At 44.3% G+C, this 17,146-nt stretch overlaps 1 protein-coding gene across 2 annotated transcripts; it reads right to left on the bottom strand.

Annotated features, from left to right (window-relative positions):
* Nucleotides 1-892: 892 nt before the first annotated feature.
* On the bottom strand, nucleotides 893-16,269 carry si:ch211-183d21.1. Of its 2 annotated transcripts, none has more exons than XM_041962716.1 (12): nucleotides 16,140-16,269; nucleotides 14,547-15,401; nucleotides 14,228-14,408; nucleotides 12,798-12,937; nucleotides 10,041-10,606; nucleotides 8,884-9,157; nucleotides 8,557-8,752; nucleotides 7,098-7,282; nucleotides 6,633-6,728; nucleotides 6,166-6,330; nucleotides 4,178-4,271; nucleotides 893-3,028 (listed from the first exon to the last, which is right to left on the bottom strand). In XM_041962716.1, exons 2-12 carry the CDS (start codon nucleotides 15,367-15,369, stop codon nucleotides 2,965-2,967), a joined length of 2,784 nt encoding a protein of 927 aa, XP_041818650.1. In that variant the 5' UTR covers nucleotides 15,370-15,401; nucleotides 16,140-16,269; the 3' UTR covers nucleotides 893-2,964. The 2 variants fall into 2 exon arrangements, with proteins under 2 accessions (XP_041818650.1, XP_041818651.1); XM_041962717.1 differs by having other exon boundaries at nucleotides 6,166-6,327.
* Nucleotides 16,270-17,146: the final 877 nt, after the last annotated feature.

Here is a 17,146-nt window from a genome sequence, read left to right as displayed (position 1 = left end):
TAACAAATATTGGAGGGAAGTTTTTCATATGCTTTCCTGGGTGTTAAACATTAATTTGGAACCAAACCCACTGACTGCTTTGTTTGGGGTCATGGGAGGGGGAGGGGTGAAAAAATTAACTACGACGAAGCAACGCACTTTATCCTTCGCCTCCCTTTTGGCTCGACGAGCAATTCTGCTCAGGTGGAAGGATACCTCCCCTCCCACTCATGAACAATGGTCGGAGGACATCATGTCCTGCCTTAAATTGGAGAAAATTAGATACTCACTTCAACAATCTAATAAGTTCCAGAAGACATGGGGTCCCTTTCTAGAAGCATTCCAGAACCTGTAATGACTTGGCCCTTGAATACAGCTCAACTTTTTACACTTTTTACTCTCTGATTACATATGGTAATACAGTGATCTGATACAGCGACTAGTGAACTGGCAGTGACAGGGGAGGGATTTATTTATTGTTATTTTATTTTATTTCATTTTATTTTTCTTATATATGTTATTTGTGCATGCTTTTGATTGATGTACACCTCGATTCATTTTCTGTCTTTGTAACACCTATGTAGTGCTGCACATTATATTGACAAAATTCAATAAAAAAGATCTTGAATTAATAAAAAATTGTACAAAGTTTGGAGTCTCAGAGTTGATGTTGGCAGGAGGACCTAAGTGCACAATTACACATCTCAAACATACTACTTATATTATTATAAATAATATGTAGGTACTGCTAAGCACAAATATAATTGCATATGAGTATGGATGTACAAGAGAGAAAGAAAAATAGAGAGAGAGAGAGAGAGAGAGAGGGAAAGAAAGAGAGAGAGAGAGAGAGAGCAGTTATACAGCAAGAAACACGACAGGTTGAAAAACAACTGTAAAACTTCATTGCACATTTGTGGAAGTATTTTATTTCAAACCTGCTACATGTGCATGACATTGGAAGGAAAACAGGGAAAAAAAATAAAGAGTGGACACTGGAAAGAAAACTAGATCATGACCTGGGATGCAGACGATTCAAAGCTTTCTTTCCAGTGTTGTCTCTGACATCTTCTGCTGTGGACCATGAACATTTGCTGAATGTGTGCAGACTTTTAGTGCCCCTGTAAAAAGATCTGTTTGCTGCTGCGCCTGATCTGTAAATATGCAACTGAGACTATTTGTCCAGCCAGACTGTTTTGTAATTCTTTTCCACTTCTTGCGATTGTTGTCAGTGCACTGAAGTTACAGTGTGTGTGTGTGTGTGTGTGTGTATGTTGATTCTCATGTTAAACAAGCGCTCTGAACAGAAGCGTTTCATCAAATTCTGTTCAGCAATTTTCAGCATTGTCCAGCTTCCTCTGGACGAACATGTCTCACATTTGCATTTCAACACATTTTTTGGGGCGCTTACATAGAATTTTACAATAAAATATATTTTCTGAACATCATGTTGCACCATTTCAAAGGGGGAAATACCATTTTGGCTCACTTTAAAAGCTAAAAAAGGCCTTAATTTACATGATTTTTCTGGTTTTCCATCTAGTTTTTTTATTTTGTTTTTAAAAAGTTGAACTTGCTGTAAAACGAATCTGATTTTATATGATTAATTGTGCTCGACAGACATGTATTAATAATTGTCAGTATTGAGAAACCAAAATCTCCTCACCAAGGTGATAAAAGCAAAGAAACACCGTGAGGTTCTGTGCACCACAACAGATGAATAAGGCAACATTACGAGGTGAGCGGCACATCAACGATATTAAAAATGGAGCTTATATGTGTATTTCATGGCACTTTTCAAATTAAACTATCAATATTTTTTTCACTTTTTGCTCTGACCCCTGCTAGTTTCTGTATTTCTACAATAAGTTATCATTTCAGATTTGCGATAACTGCTCCCCCCCTGAGAATACTAACTCCATATCCGCAGTATTTACACTTATGGCTGCAGAAGAGACGGCTGTACTTCCCCTCAAATAAATGAGGAATCAGCTGATTAACACGCAAGTAAAGGCACAGTAGAGGTTTCTGAGCCAAAACAACAACAACAACAAAAACAACAACAACAACAAAAAAAAAGTGGAACATAAAATTGCTCTAATTTTCTTAAAACCAAGCAATCTCTCATTTCTAAAAACAAATACTCTCCATTCAAGAAATGGCTTCGACATCCCTCCTTCTAATTTTACACATGAAGAAAATTGTAAACAGTTCGCTTTCAGTAAGCAGACAGAAGTGGTTACAGACACTCGTCACAAGTTAGCTAAACACATTCACATTTAAAAAGACAATCAAGCCCTTGAGTGACAAGAGTCTAAAATGGACGGTTACAGCATGCAGCAGGAAAACAAAGCAGGAAGTCAACCATGTTGAAGCATAAATGGGAGCTTAACGAATATTATCTTGGTTATAATGTTACAACGCCGTAGTACCAGCTGAGGATGGGATGAGGGTCGTTAAACTGATAGAGCTTCCTGCATAAGTTGGAGGCATGGGTGTTTAAAAGTTGAAAATTTAAAGGCCTTTTCCACAGTAACATAAACAAGTCAACAAAAATGACCATTTAGCACTCAAGTATTTAAAAGCAAAATCTCCCTTTTCTCTTCCTTTTCCTTTAAAAGTAGTAACCAGCACTGTTCACAGGCAAAGGCTGCACATACCTTTATAAAAATATGTTATTTTCTTTTTATTTTACGTTGTTTTTTTTTTTTATTCAACTCATGGGCTGTCTGATTTGATGTCTTAAGTGTCATCCGAGTCACGCACCGGCTGCAAACACACTCTTAACAGACAACGAGTCATTTCATCATCAATCTCCCACAGACACAGAGAAGGACACTTGATGTGGCGTTCGTTTCAAGACGACCACACGATCAGTAAAAGTAAAATGAACCTCCGATTACCCCCGACTCTCGCTCCCTCTGCCGAAGTCCCCCAACGCACACGAGCACTTCCACAGGCAAACACGGCGATGCGAAGCCTGGATTATAGATCTGACAGTCCCTCTGCGTGTTCGCTCAGCTCCATGGTGTAATAGTCCAGAGGACGCCTGAGAACAGAGACAACATTCACAAACACAATCGAGTTTTAGAATGAATCAATCATTTATCAGAGGACAAAAAGGACTGGAGGACAATGATTCATTCACAGCATTTAATGCGAACGGACTAACGTTTCAGCATCGCCGGGTCTTCATCAGAGTCAAAGCAGACAAAGACATGAGGCAAACATACAGTATACAGTCCACCAAGATAAAATGGGGGGCTGTGCTTCAGACTATTTCATGGTTGGGACTACTAACTTCCTGGAGTTGTGGCTGGCTGCTGGACAACTACTCAAACCCAAAAACTAGTCCAAAACACTTTGGTTTTTGCACCGATTGAACAAATAAGACTGCAGACGTTGATGATCCAGGCTGTATCGGTCATTTTTTCATCCCAGTTTAGACGAAGCCACGACCACTTTTCTTAAAAAAAGCCTTATAAAACAAACAGCCAGCAGTGATGCTAAAGCAGCGGACTGTTTCCCCGGTAACCAACCGCAAGATTAACGCAGACTCAAACTGTTAACTAAGTCCTTCAGAATTAACATTTCCCCTTACTGTAGAGAAGGACCGACCCGTGGGAGTGCCGTTTCCATGGGAACGTCGTACAGCAGTGGGCGTGGTTTCATCTGAACAGGGTTGGCAAAACGACAGCCGCGGCCGGCTGCTTCCCCCTGTTTCTGGTCTTTGCGGTGAGCTAGGTTAGCCTGCAGCTGGCTGTCACTTCACATTTACTGACAGACATGAGAGTGATATCATCTTCTCAATTAACTCTCAGAAACTAAGCAGTAATAAATTGCACACTTCTCATGATAACGTATATCCTGCAAGTGCTTTTATTATTACAAATACTGTAGCATGAGTTTTATAAGTTCACCCTGCAGGCTGTTATCTTCTCATTTCATCCTCTAAAGATTTAGACGTGTGCGACCCGAACAGAAAAAGAAAGAGAAAAACTGAGCATGACTTCTCTTGATGTAGCCAAAAGCCTTTTCTAAGAAAGAGCTCAAGGACGAATAAACAATGACGAATGTGAAACAAAAACAAAATCCTCAGTGCTAGACTCCCAACAGCTAAATGAGACTTAACTGACTCTTCATTCGTTAAATATCCGATCACCAGGTAGGAGAATAAGCAAATAATTAGACGCCTCACCTCCTCCTGTAGAAATATGTGAACAGAGCAGCTCCTAGTCCCAGCAGCAGCAGCACCGCTACCACCAGTCCTATCTGCAAGCCCAGGGCAGACGCTAAGGAGAGAGTCAAATAAAAACTCAGTTACACTTTATGGACAAGTTGATACGTTTAAACACAACATGGTAATTCAAACATCCCAATGACACGTTACACCAGTGACACATTTAGCTTCTGTCCGGTTCTAAACCCCCATTTAAAGCATAATGCAGACTATTACTTCATTACTTCACAGCACAGTAGCTGAAAAAACTTTTTTCACACTTATGTTTGGTAGTTGGCACATATATATATATCACACCTGAGAGAAACTATTGTCTGATTGGCCACCCCAGATGCCTTTCTGGCACGTCGTTGGCTTCCACCTCATTGTGGGACAGGTGTTTGGCCAGTTTCTACCAAGAGCTTCTGGTCTGTCCCGCTTTGCCTTTAAGAGGAGAGCTATTCTGCCACTGGTGGAACATGAATCAAACAAAACTCCACTCTGTACAACACAAACACCTGCAAACACTGGGGTGCACCAGCAGTGTGCACGCTTCGGTTTAACAGGTCGGCCACAGAACTGAGAGTTACAACCAACTTAAGGTTATGGCCACAGACTGGGTTTGACTAGTGCACCATTCAGAGTTAAGCCTCGGATGTGTTGTAGCAGTGTTACTGTCACTGTGGGTGTCTGTGTGTTAAAGTCTCTGCCAAACTGCATTTTGTAGTAAAGCACAGGATGACACAGAAGATGTTAGCAGCTACATTTCAAGTGCCATATGGGAACCATGCGAATCGAGGTTCGGGGGTAGATAGCTAGGCAGTCCAGTCCTACATGAGAGTGATCATCAATTAACTTGCCAACTCCTGGCAACGAGCCAAAAACTCTGTAATTCATACTTCACATGTTCTACAGAATGGGTTAATTCTCCAACTCCATCGTCTCTACTGCGTGGACCCAGCAAACGCTTGGCTCCCAGGCTGCTCATTCCTTAGAGCCGCCAGCAGCACACTGGCCGGACTGTGGGAAGTAATTCTGGAGGTGTTGGAGAATCGCTCCGCTTTTCTATTAGACAGGAGAGCCATGTCTTGGGTCTATTTTCTCTGGCCAACTGTTGTATTTAGTTTCAAACTGAGTATTTTTGTTTGCTTCCTGGGATCCCAAAGAGGAGTGTTTGTTGAGATGAGGACTGACTGCCTCCTTGGTGGACGTCTGAGAGCATTTCCTACTTCAGTATTTAGTTATCATTATGGATTTTCCATGATTTTTAGCAGTCTGTTCACACTGATATAGACTCATAAAAATAACATTAATCATTAATGTAAGTAAGTGAAAATATTAAATAATAATAGGATAATTAGGCCTAAATATATTTAATTTAGTATAATACTCATAATATAATTTATAGTTTTATATGTCACACCATATAAATGTGTGTGTGTGTATATATATATATATATATATATACGTCTGTGTGTGTGTGTGTGTGTGTGTGTCCCAAGTGTGGTCCCAAGTACCGTCTGCAGCTGAGGTAAATGCACTACGGTCACTATTTGACGAAATACAATGTGTACACACTGCACAGTACCAGCTGGACCACTCTGCCTACACATGTGATCTGTTTAGTTAGGGTTAGGGTTAGCGGTGACCAGGACAACATGTCTATACACAGGCTTCATTACATATGAAATCTAGAATATACAAAATAATTTAGACATGAGGAGATGCTTGATTTAATTGAATGTTTTAAAACCCCAGAGCCCAGACTGAGCAGGTCGAACAGGCTGGATTTCCAGCCTACGCTCCATTAATTCACTGATTTAGCTGATTAGTAGCTGTTTGCTGATTAGTAGCAGTCACTGATTAAGCTACTGATCAGATACTAATCAGACAATGATAAGTATCTGATTTCGTTTTGAAGTGCGCTGGGGAGCTACTGTAATGCAGTCAGGACGACTCAGACTAACCTGTGCTTGTATAGCGGTCCGTGGAGGGAGCGGAGCAGGCGTCCCCGCGCACAGATGATGGATTCATGTGCGATGTCTGGATGATGAGGGCCTTCTGATGGTCCGACAGCGCCTGGATGTTCCCCCACACTCGCAGCCAACCAGACACACATGAAAAGTTGGCTTCTTAAATACAAAAACACGGTGAAATGCTCCATTATACACATGTGAAAGTGTTCAGGATGTGCTGCAGCTTGGCACATACGTGCATTCCGTAAACAGGAGATGCAGCTTACATTTAAAGAGCACAGATCATGAAAAGTGCTTGTGATAATGACAAGGACACAGGCCCGGCTGAGCCTGTCTATCATTAAATGATTTCCTCCTGTGAGAATAAACTTCCAGGGGCTTTGCTTTGCCGTGCTGCTAATCTCGCGTGAGTTGCTCCTTTAGATCTTTCAATTGAAACTGAGCTAAAAGTGCCTCACCTTGGAGATACAAAGCAGAGATACCACAGTGGCACTTCTGCTCCAGGTAGTCGGCCACCTCAGCCACTCTCTTCCACGGGATCAGACCACTGCAGTCTGGGACAAACAGGGAAGAGGACGTCAGTTTCACTGAAGGCATATTTACTGTGTTGTGACCATTAGCTAAAAGGTTCAGTTTTACATTAATTCACACACTAAAGGATGTTTTAGGACATTTTCACCTGAATTGCACAGTTGACAATTAAGGGTCCAGATAGGAAAAATTAGGTCAGATATTTTCTATTTCTTGGTTTTAAAGAGCAAATCAATACTGTAAGTCAAAGCAATTAATTTTATTTACATTGCCCAGAATCACAAATAAAAAATTTGGTTTAAAAGCTGCTCAACATATGACATCCTCTATCTTTAAAACATATCTTATTCAGTTTTTATGCATTTCAGTAGTGTTAAGTGATGGCGCCTCACCTCCTGACGGCTCCTGCCTGTCACCGGACAAGGGCCCGAGGCAGAGGTCAATGTGACTGGAGAAGGCGGAGCTCGGACAGAGGTTGGCGCTGTGAGGCGTGGGTGAGGAGCTTGTCCAGGAGGAGGGGCTCCTAACATCACAGCATGAACACCGGCTGAGCGAAACGGGACCGTCTTCCACCGACCTGCACATGTGCGGAAAACGTGTTCGATTACACATATACAGGATACATTTTGGTCACACTCATGCTCTTTTCAACAGGTTTGCCTGGATTCCTTTAATACACAAAAGTGCTTGCTACTCAACTGCATATGCGATTTCACACTTGACATACATCATTTGGAGCCTGTCTCACAAACTTAGGCTGGCTCTCATTAAGCCTAATTTTGGCGACCATGAATAATCAGTCTCATGCACCTATGAAGAGGTTCTGTCGACCTAAAAGCAGCATCTATAACAAGATAAAGTGAAATTACTGATCCTTCATGGGAAATCTGGCTGTTTCAGAGGTCACATGTAAATAAAAAGAAACATTATATTCATACTGTAACAGCTTAAAATGATGCTGCTTGCTGTTGCTAAAGCTATAGAGGAAATCTACAAACTAAATCCAAGAAAAGGCTTGATAAAAAATGATCGATTAGGTCGATCTTACCCAAATGTTGTGCGTAGACTGTAATTTTCTTTTTTTAAATTTTGCAATCATCATCTTATCATCATTATCATCTAACAAAGCTGCTATGTGTTCTCCTCTGCAGCAGACTGCAGCAAGAGTGCTGCTGTCAATAAGCCACACTGAGTACATCATTGTTGGAAGCAAAAAAGTTGATTGTGGCTGATTGAACTGTTTACCTCCAACATTTCCCACCTGGAAAAACACTCTGACAAGTTTCATGCTGCTTTAATGAACTAACATGAAGTACATGTGCAATGAGCAAGCATGAGTCAGTATGCTGAGCTGAGTCTGACAGGTCCTGACTTATTGAATAGGTGGCATTTGCTGCAAGAATGACACTTTTTCTGCTGTGTTTTCCTGAAGGTTTCGACGATTTATTCAATTAGGGTGTATTAAATTCTTATGATGTTGTGATGTTAATGTAAGCTCTAACGTAAGAAATAATTAAGGTGTTAAACATGTTTGTTGGTGCTCTTTGTATTCTGACTTTGCTGTGAATCCATTTCATTAACGTCCCTGACTGTCAACACTGACTGGTTAGTATGTGGGCTGTCTGATTTGTTTTGATCCAGTCTTCTCAGCTAAGCCTGCCCTACTAGCGTTACAAAACCTGAGCAGGAAAAACTAGTGTTTTGGAGGTGGAGTCTTTGTTGGTTGGTGGTCTTGACCCAATTCAAATAATTAGAATCCTCTGCGCAACATTTCCAACAGCCAGATTACAGTCTCAGTTGGGTTTTCTTAAGTCCTCAGCGATTCATGCTGCTGGCTTTATTCCATGTTACCTGATAGCTGGAATCACTTGTCTCCCTCTTGTGGTGGACAGAGAGGACAGCAGCCGCTGGTTTTCACTGAACACAAGCACATCTCTGAGACTGGAGTTGGTCAGAGCGGTGCCAGCCCTACACACACTGAACAGGTCATAGCACAGGACCACCGCTCCTCGTACCGGCACCGTGGAGCCCTCCGGGAAAGTCTGATCTATGCAGGAGAGAGAGGAGGTGATGAATACAGTGAGAGATGGTGGAAAGGGGTACAAAGCAAGAAAAAGGGTCGCAGAGAGAGTGCGGGAGAGCCATCCATCCTGGAACAACAAGGTCTCCTGTCCTCACCTGCTCCAGTGACGTTTCCAACGATGTAAAAACCATCCCGGTCAATAGATCTGGTCAAAGGCAGAGCAATGACGGTCCCACTGCGCTCCTGGTCAAACACCGTGAGCACCAGGCCCCGCAGGTCTGTCTTTGGGGGCCCGTGCAGCTCCACAAAGGCTCTCTGCTGGCTGTGATTGGTCCAGTGGCCGCTAGCCACCTCACTGATAACCACACCCTCAGGGGCTGGAGGGGGGCGGGGGCAGCTGTTCTCCCTCAGAGGGGTGGGTGGAGCCACCTGTAGTGATACATTTAATACATTTAGGATTTTAAAGGCTTCAAAAATGTCACATTTTGTCTAGGATCTGCTCAGAAACTATAAACACTGGCTAAATATTTAAAGGAATAGTTCAACATTTGGGGAAATATGAAGAATAACTTCCTGGAGTCTTCGCTGGTTTCCAGGCTACCTGTTTACCTCTGTTTCAAGACTTTGTGCTAAGCTAAGCTAATCAGATGCTGGCTATAGCTTCATATTCAGTGTGCAGATGTGTAGGGCTGGAGACCAATTTTATAAAATCTATTTTTACAAAAATAAAATTCCATCACACAGTATGGCACAATTTCTCACTTCAAAGGAGGAAACTGTTCAAAGACCTGGGGGCAGCTGGAGAAACCGCTGAGGGCAGCAATACACCAATTTAGCTCCAATCCTGCCTAATCCAATATGATGGCTGTGGCCTTGGAAAACAGCAGCAGAGTGAGACCTCATGCTTTCTCCGTGTTAAAGAGCAGGTCTCCCTTTAACTGTCAGGCTGTGAACATTATGACTGCTGTCAGAGGAGAGTAAGGAGAGGATGCACTGGTGCAGGATGTGGTGAACAGCTAAGCAGATCCCAGCATCCGGCACCAGCATCATGCTGCATGCTGATTGGCTCACTGCTAATGATGAGATTTACAAGTTAGGTATCAAAATTTGGTACTGAATGACTACTGAAGCAATTTGGTAAGTTCAGTACCCCCCTCACAGATATGAGAGTGGTTTCAACACTCTCATCTTACTGTCTCCTATTTGCAACAAAGCAAATACATAAGAAATTAAAGTCATTTGTTTTCCACAGCGTTGTGTTTGTGCCATTTTGAGAGTTACTGTAGTCTGTTTGTAGTCCCTCTGTACTCACTGAGAAAGCAGAAAGGTCATAAGGATAAAGGCCTCGACAGCGGCTAAGGGCCTCGTCACCAGGCAGAACCTCTGGATCCTCCAGCAGAGGCAGCTGTCCTGGGGTCAGAGCTTTACTCAGCTCCTGCGCCCCCTGATCTGATCCCCTCTGCCGGTACACGACGGCATCCAGCAGCCCTTTGGTGGGGATCCCCCTCTGTGTGGCTGATGGCGGACCGAAAGGGCTGCGATAGAGCGCCACGGCATCTGGCCCGTTCTGGATGGTGTTTGGGGGCAGGCGCAGTGATGGAGCTGGAACCAACCTGTCACTGCCCAGCAGAAAGTAGCCCTTAGAGGTGGTGAAGTGGCCACTCAGGCTGATCTCCCTGTAGGGTCTGCTGTTTTGTGGACTGAACAGGAGTATCCAGATGCCCTGCAGGGAGACACGGCGTCCCGATGGGTGCCACAGCTCGATGTACTCGCCGTCCTCAGCTGCGCCAGGTGTATCTGTGTTCAGCTCATTGATCAGGAAGTCACTGTTCCCCCAGGGTGGGAGGTGAGGTGGTGAATCTGTACCTCCTGGAATCACTAAAGCAAAAAGGAAGGTATTAATCAGCTGCTATTAAAGGAAGAGCTTGACTTAACTTCGCTTAACGTGTTAATTAAAGAGCTTTGCAGATGCTGGAAAGCAAATTTTATTTTTTACCTGTGGACAGAACCATGCTCGCTCCTTCCAGTCTTCGTGCTAAGCTAAGCTAAGCTAACTGGCTGCTGCTTCATATTTAACAAACAGATATAAGAAAAACTTGGAATATGCTCTTTTCTCTCAACTTTACATTGATCATATTACGAGTCAAGAAAAACTCAGAACCCCAACAGGTATGACGCATTGTCAAGAGTACCCCCGAGATCACTGTGACTCCCTGCTGCCCAGATGACACCGGTGTCCCTTAATCTCATCATGTTTCTCCTAAAATGAGTATAAGTCAGACTGCAAGATAAAACAACAGCAAAAGCTAGACGCAACATGACTACAGTGAGTCATGTCTCACACAAAAACTCGCTTTCATCAGATTGTTGGCAGATGATTGTAACAGAAAAGTGAGCCTTGTCTAAAGCCTTTTGATGTCTCTCTTCTTTAAAGTCAGACTGAACAGGGACAGTTAAACCTGACTGGATGTTTAAACCAGGGATCTAAATTTGCAGCTATTGCTACCCCTTTAAATTTTATATTATTCATATGAATGACAAAGATAAGAATAGCACAGCCTGGTTTACTGCTATTTATGTGCAGACCCTTTTGGGCGCTGTCCCCTGACAGAGGTGCTGAAACTCAATGGATAAATCCAGCTGGGTCTTATTCTTATATTTTCTCAGTTATGATAACATTGCAAATAAAAAGTTGCTAATAATCTATCCTTGCTTGGGGAAACTGTGTCCCCTGCACAACTGGGTTAAATAGGCCTTTGTGTTATTTGAAATGCTCACATCAGCTGATCGGTGTCACCACTATCACTGGCTCATTGATGCATCATCCTTTTTCGGCTACCAGCTGACCAATCACATTCATACAATTGCACTGAGGGGCCTTTATAAGGCTGTCAGTTCTCACCATTACTCTGCTGATTCCCTCATGCCAGCACTGCTTCCTGCCGAAGCTCCCTCCACCTCCTCCCACCCATGTCCCACTTATGTGACTGACGCGCTGTTGCTGTTGACTTGATCCTTTCACACGAAATCTGACTTTATACAGCTTGTGACCTTACAGTGTGCGTGCCACTTATTATTCACTGTTACATTTTGTCAAATCCTATAATATTTTGCACATCATCTGTTCCAGGGATCAGAAAGGAGTCTACAGCCTTTTTTCAACCTCATTATTTGTGAAAGCACAACTGATTTCTCTTAACAGTGGTTCCTTCTTGGAACAGCATCCCCCACCAACTCTTAGTTCTTTAACCAAGTTCCTCAGTTGTGTTGATGATTAAATCTATAACTTTGGCATGGTCAGCATGCTGTCAGCATTTAAGGATGTCGTTCAGAGAAGCCGAATGATCAATTCCTTTCTGACAGTGACTCATCCTAACGCTCTCATGGCCACACATTATCTCCACATCTCATTTACAACATAAATTTGTCATGTTTGATAATTGAAGTCAGATCTTTTAACATTCAGGGCAGGAGTTACACCACGGCCAAATGGACAGCGTGGCCTTAAAGCCCCTTCGACCACACCACCAGCCTGCCACGTCAGGAGTTGAGACCAAAAAAATCGAGAACCTGTAAAGTTTGTGCAGAAATACAGTTCATCTATATGGATTATTTTGATGCCGAATTGACAAGAAGACTGTCGACACATGACACCTGTCCTCTCGTCTTTCTAGATTAATTTGTTTTTGCGGACACACAAGCAACTGTTAGTATGTCGCGTTTCTTAAAGGGAGTTTGGCGTCATGTTTTCCTCAGAGAGTGCAGATTTGCTAAAAAAAGTTGAGGTGCTCAACCCCCCCAAACAATTGCATTATGTCTGGATCAGGTGGACTTACAAGTACCTGTCAGTCACACATGTGTTACACCGATACACTGCAGAGGCAAAGCAACGAGCTACCCAGACCAAAAATGTGCCTGGCTAAAAAACAAACAAACAGTGGACTGAAATCCTTTTTCTCCTCTCCAGAGGTGACTGAATCTCATAAGCTATATCAAAAACACAGATCTTAATAATGTTGAGCATCTCATATAAATTCAAGTCACGCAGCACATTCATTCAGACACTCACCGATACTGTGAGGGCAGATCTTTGGCCAGGGGCACTGGTTGGGCTGTCCTGGAGTTTGCGGGGCCTCCCAGAAGACACCAGGATCTCTGGGCCAGGTGGCCACACCACAGCGACTCAGATAGAAGCCTCCCTCTCTCAAACTGACAGAATAATGAAACCGCACAACTCTTATAAATGTGCCCTTATTTTGAAGGGTTATAATACTACTATTGCTTAGTGCTGGATGACACATTCAGATTTGGCAGAGGGAAAACTAAACTATGTGATAATGCTATTCAGTAGGGTTAGGGTTATCACACAGTAGAAATAACAGACTTACAATATATTTTACTGGAGTCAGTGACAAGAAGGACTAACCAAGGGGAGACAGTATGATCAATTTATCAAACATGTGTTGGACAAGCAGAACACAAACTTGCAGAGATGTGACTTCAGCCACTCTGCCTGCATTACCTTGCTGCCACCTGTTAATCCACGCCCACTCTGTTTTACACAGACATATTTAACACTACAGAAAGCGAAAGCGCCAAAAAAGGCAACACGATGTAAATTATATGGATATCTCAGCTGTGCTTTGTGTTTACTCGGGATGCATCTAACAGTTATTTTCAGTGTTGATTAAGATGTTGATCGTTTTCTCAATTAATCTGACATCAAATGTCTTGTTTTGTCCACAACCAACACTTTACTGCCATAGAGGAGCAAAGAAATCAGGAAATATTCATATTTAAGGAGCTGGAATCAGATAATGTTGAATTTTTTTCTTAAAAATGACTCAAATCGATTTATTATTATCAACTAATCGATGAATTGTTGCAGCTCTAGTCTTAACTGCTACTTAGAAAATCTTAGCGTACTTATATTCTAAGAGAAGAGAGAAAGATGAAGATGGTGAACATGGCATTAAACTTCCTTATCTTTGACATCTTAGCAATGTCATTGTGAGCATGTTAGCACCACAGCCCCCCAGAGCTGCTAGACCGGCCAGAAACCCTCAGTGCTGTCGCAATAAAGATTTTGTCTAATCAGAGAGGTGTTAATTAAACTTGCAGCTCAAATCCGACAGCTGTTACACAAATATCTACCGAAGTGTCTTTGAGTCACCGTGGAACTACTCAAACTACGTTCAGTGATGACGCACGGCAAACCGGGGGAGGGGGTGGGTGGTTGGAATGCATCGACAAAGAGGAACCGCGGTCACAAGCTGACCCTTTCCGCCACGTTTAACAGGACGTGTTTCACAACACTTGAGACTGCGGCCTCCAAAATAACCACCGAACATCACAAACACATCTGGCAGTCACAGCGACACAAATCATGAGCTTTGCCAAACTGATACTGATTCTTTTGTATGTGCCGCAGTCAAACTGCGGCGGCTTTACTTTTTTAAATCAGTGGAAAACTCTCTTGTGTCTGTCCCGGTGTCTTGCCTGTTGTTGAGTTGGTAGGGTTGTCTGCCTGGGATCAGAGTCTCTGTGAGGTTGGCACTAGGCTTGTTTCCAGGTCCCGCGAACACAAATGCATCCAGAGGCTGGATCTGGCTCAGTGGACTGCCCACTGGGAAGTCTGACGCTCTGCCAGTGTAAATCGCCACAGCCCCAGACTCGTCTCCTGAGGAAAATCATAACAGGAACAGAGACTTTACGAGAAAACGAAAGCGAATGAATGAATGAAAATCGACCAAAGCACGCTGGAGATCTGCAAAAACTGCATTATCCAGTGGGAGCGAGCTCACAGCAGCGCACTCACCTTTCATGTAGTTCTTCTCGACGGTTGTGGAGATCAAACCGTTCCTGGAGGTGGTCACACCCAGGTCCACACTCACGCTGACCCTGTCCGTTTTCCCGTCCAGCACAACCAGCACCAGAGGTTCAGCAGCTGGAGCCTCTGTGAGCTCCACGAACCCGTCCACCTGGCCTCCACCCAGCTTCAGCTCGGTGATGACAGGACTTGTTGCTGGGGGGGCGGGAGGGGTGCAGTTGTTCCTTTGACCCGGAGAGGGCGAGGACACCTGAAAGCCCCAGCGGTCCTCGGACAACAGGCACCTCTCGATTGACTCGTCCCCCTCGAGGGCCGTCTCATCCTCCATAAAGGCCGGCTCGCCCGGTGTCAGGGTTTCAGCGAGGAACTCTGCGCCCCCAGTGCGCCGAGTCATGTACACCACGGCGTCCACCAGCCCGAGGGCCGACACGTTCATCTTCTCACTGTAGCGGGCAGCAGATGTGTGGTAGAGGACGATGGCGTCCGGGCCATTCTGGACCGTGTTGGGGGGCAGAAGGATTGCCGGTTTGGGCAGCATGTCCACCGAGCCCACCAGGAAGAACCCTCGGTCATCTGTGCTGTGGCCCTTGAGGTCCAGCACCTTGTAGGCTATATTTCCATTCCCGTTGTAGAACACAAGGGTGTAGCCGTCCAGCGAGGCCCGCTGTCCGCTGGTGTGATACAGCTCCACGAACTCGGTGGTGTCCAGCCTCGGGTTGTCGGCGTTGATCTCGCTGATGATGAGGCAGGGGTCGCAGCTGACCGCCACCAACAGGCAGAGCCAGGCCACCGGGGCCACACTGACCGCCATGATCGACAGCTTAGAACTGGACAGGGACGGTTCTGCAAAGGAAGAATGACCACCAGGTGCACAACAGAGCTGAATGAGAGTTAATACTGAGGTTTGCTATATTTCTAGGACAACAGCAACACCTGAACCACAGAACAGGTCAGGCTACTGCACAAGGAGCGTGTGATCAAACCTTATGTTTACTACTTCCAGACCAAACTCCCTGCAGGAGAAACCTCATAATATCATGAATGAGTCTTCTATTAGGATTTTTTTTTTTTTTTGCATGGTGACACTGGCAGTGCACGTCTTCTGCATGAGTCATGTCATGTTGCGAAACACGCTGGCAAGCAGATGGAAAGTTTGCATGAAACGGCGAAACGCTTCGAGCGAACAGGATGAAGCGAGCGAACGGACGGATCGTGCGAAACGAACCGGCTCGTTTCTCAGGATCCAAATGAAAAACACGATGCATTTTCAGCCCCAAATCTCTCCAAGTGGTCCCAGCTTTGATGCTGACTGTGTAAAAAAAATCGACACTTTTAGAGGCTGCGTTACTTTGCACATGCTGCTAAAAGCACGCTGGGACGTCTTTAAGATGGAGAAAGAGTCCGTGGGGTTCAGATCTGCCCTGAAATTACCTCCCATCTCACGACCGCAATTCCGGTCACGGTTAAGCTGCTATGCATGCATCTTTCCGTCGACAAGAGAGAGAAGAAGAAGAAGAAAAACCCGCTGTCAATGTGCTTTCTATCAGCACCACACACGGCCCGAAAGGCTCCGGGGCTTACCGTGTTCGATGGGGGCTCGTCGGCCAGGTGTCGAAGCCTCTCAGTCACTCGTCGGAAATGATTTTGCTGAAGTTTGTTTTGTGCCCTCCGCCGCTCCCTTCATTCACAAAGCAGCACTTTCTCCCCCCGGACTGTGGGCGGTCAGACTGAGGGGGACGATGAGTGCCAGGGAAGCTCTCTCTCTCTCTCTCTCTCTCTCTCTCTCTCTTTCTCGCTTTTTTCCACGGATCAGTCCACCATTCAGACACCCACAGCTGAGAAGGAAAGTGTAACCCCCGCTGCACTCATTTATACTGTAAAAGTGCTCTAACTTTTACGACATTGTCTCATGGCTTGAGTTCATCCCCCCAAAAAAGCCTTGAGGAGGACCTGAAGGGGGCCCCTGACCCCACTTTGCGGAGAGGGGGGGGGGGGGGGTGTCTGTAACGCTTCAGTGTCAGCCCAAGTCCCGCCCACCAGCAGGTTAGCTGTGACCACACACTTTATTTTGTTTTGTTTTTAGGTGTTTTTTCTTTAAAAAGTTGTTGTCATCCCTTTTCTTTCGCTTATATTCTTATACTTACATTCAGTGTTCTGAGATCAGCAATTTGCAGTCAGTCATCAGAGAAATGCACCAAAAAGCATCTGGTGACTAACAGCACGCTTTATACCTGCATCAAAATAGAGTGTACATGGTTTTTTTCACCATCCCAGTGTCGTATGACCTTTATCATGTGCGCTTTAACCGACAACAACAAAGACATCTGAATGTGTGTTATATGCTTTTATTAGTTCAACATAGCACAATACAGCAGCGGTGGAAGTCCTACTGAAGTAAAAGTAGCAGTACCACTGGGTGTGAATACGATTTTACAAGAGAGAAAAAGTGTTTGCATCAAAATGGGCTTCAACACATAAAGTGAAAGCACTCGTCCTACACGGAGTGGGCATTTTCCAAAAATGTGTATTACTGAATCTGAATTATTGATGCATCAGTTTGTGTGTTACTGTAGCGCTGCAGCTGGTAA

The sequence above is a fragment of the Chelmon rostratus genome, chromosome 21 (assembly GCF_017976325.1).
Source record: "Chelmon rostratus isolate fCheRos1 chromosome 21, fCheRos1.pri, whole genome shotgun sequence".
NCBI lineage: Eukaryota > Metazoa > Chordata > Actinopteri > Chaetodontiformes > Chaetodontidae > Chelmon > Chelmon rostratus.
This window is presented reverse-complemented; position numbering and strand designations above follow the sequence as displayed.

Bases quoted from the DNA above. Each gene is read 5' to 3' on its own strand.
- si:ch211-183d21.1 (XM_041962716.1), bottom strand. From the start codon at position 15,369: ATGGCGGTCAGTGTGGCCCCGGTGGCCTGGCTCTGCCTGTTGGTGGCG. The intron at 12,938-14,227 runs GCAAGACACCGG...TTATTCTGTCAG, and splicing joins CCCTACCAACTCAACAACAG to TTTGAGAGAGGGAGGCTTCT. The intron at 3,029-4,177 runs GTGAGGCGTCTA...CTCTGTTCTCAG, and splicing joins ACATATTTCTACAGGAGGAG to GCGTCCTCTGGACTATTACA.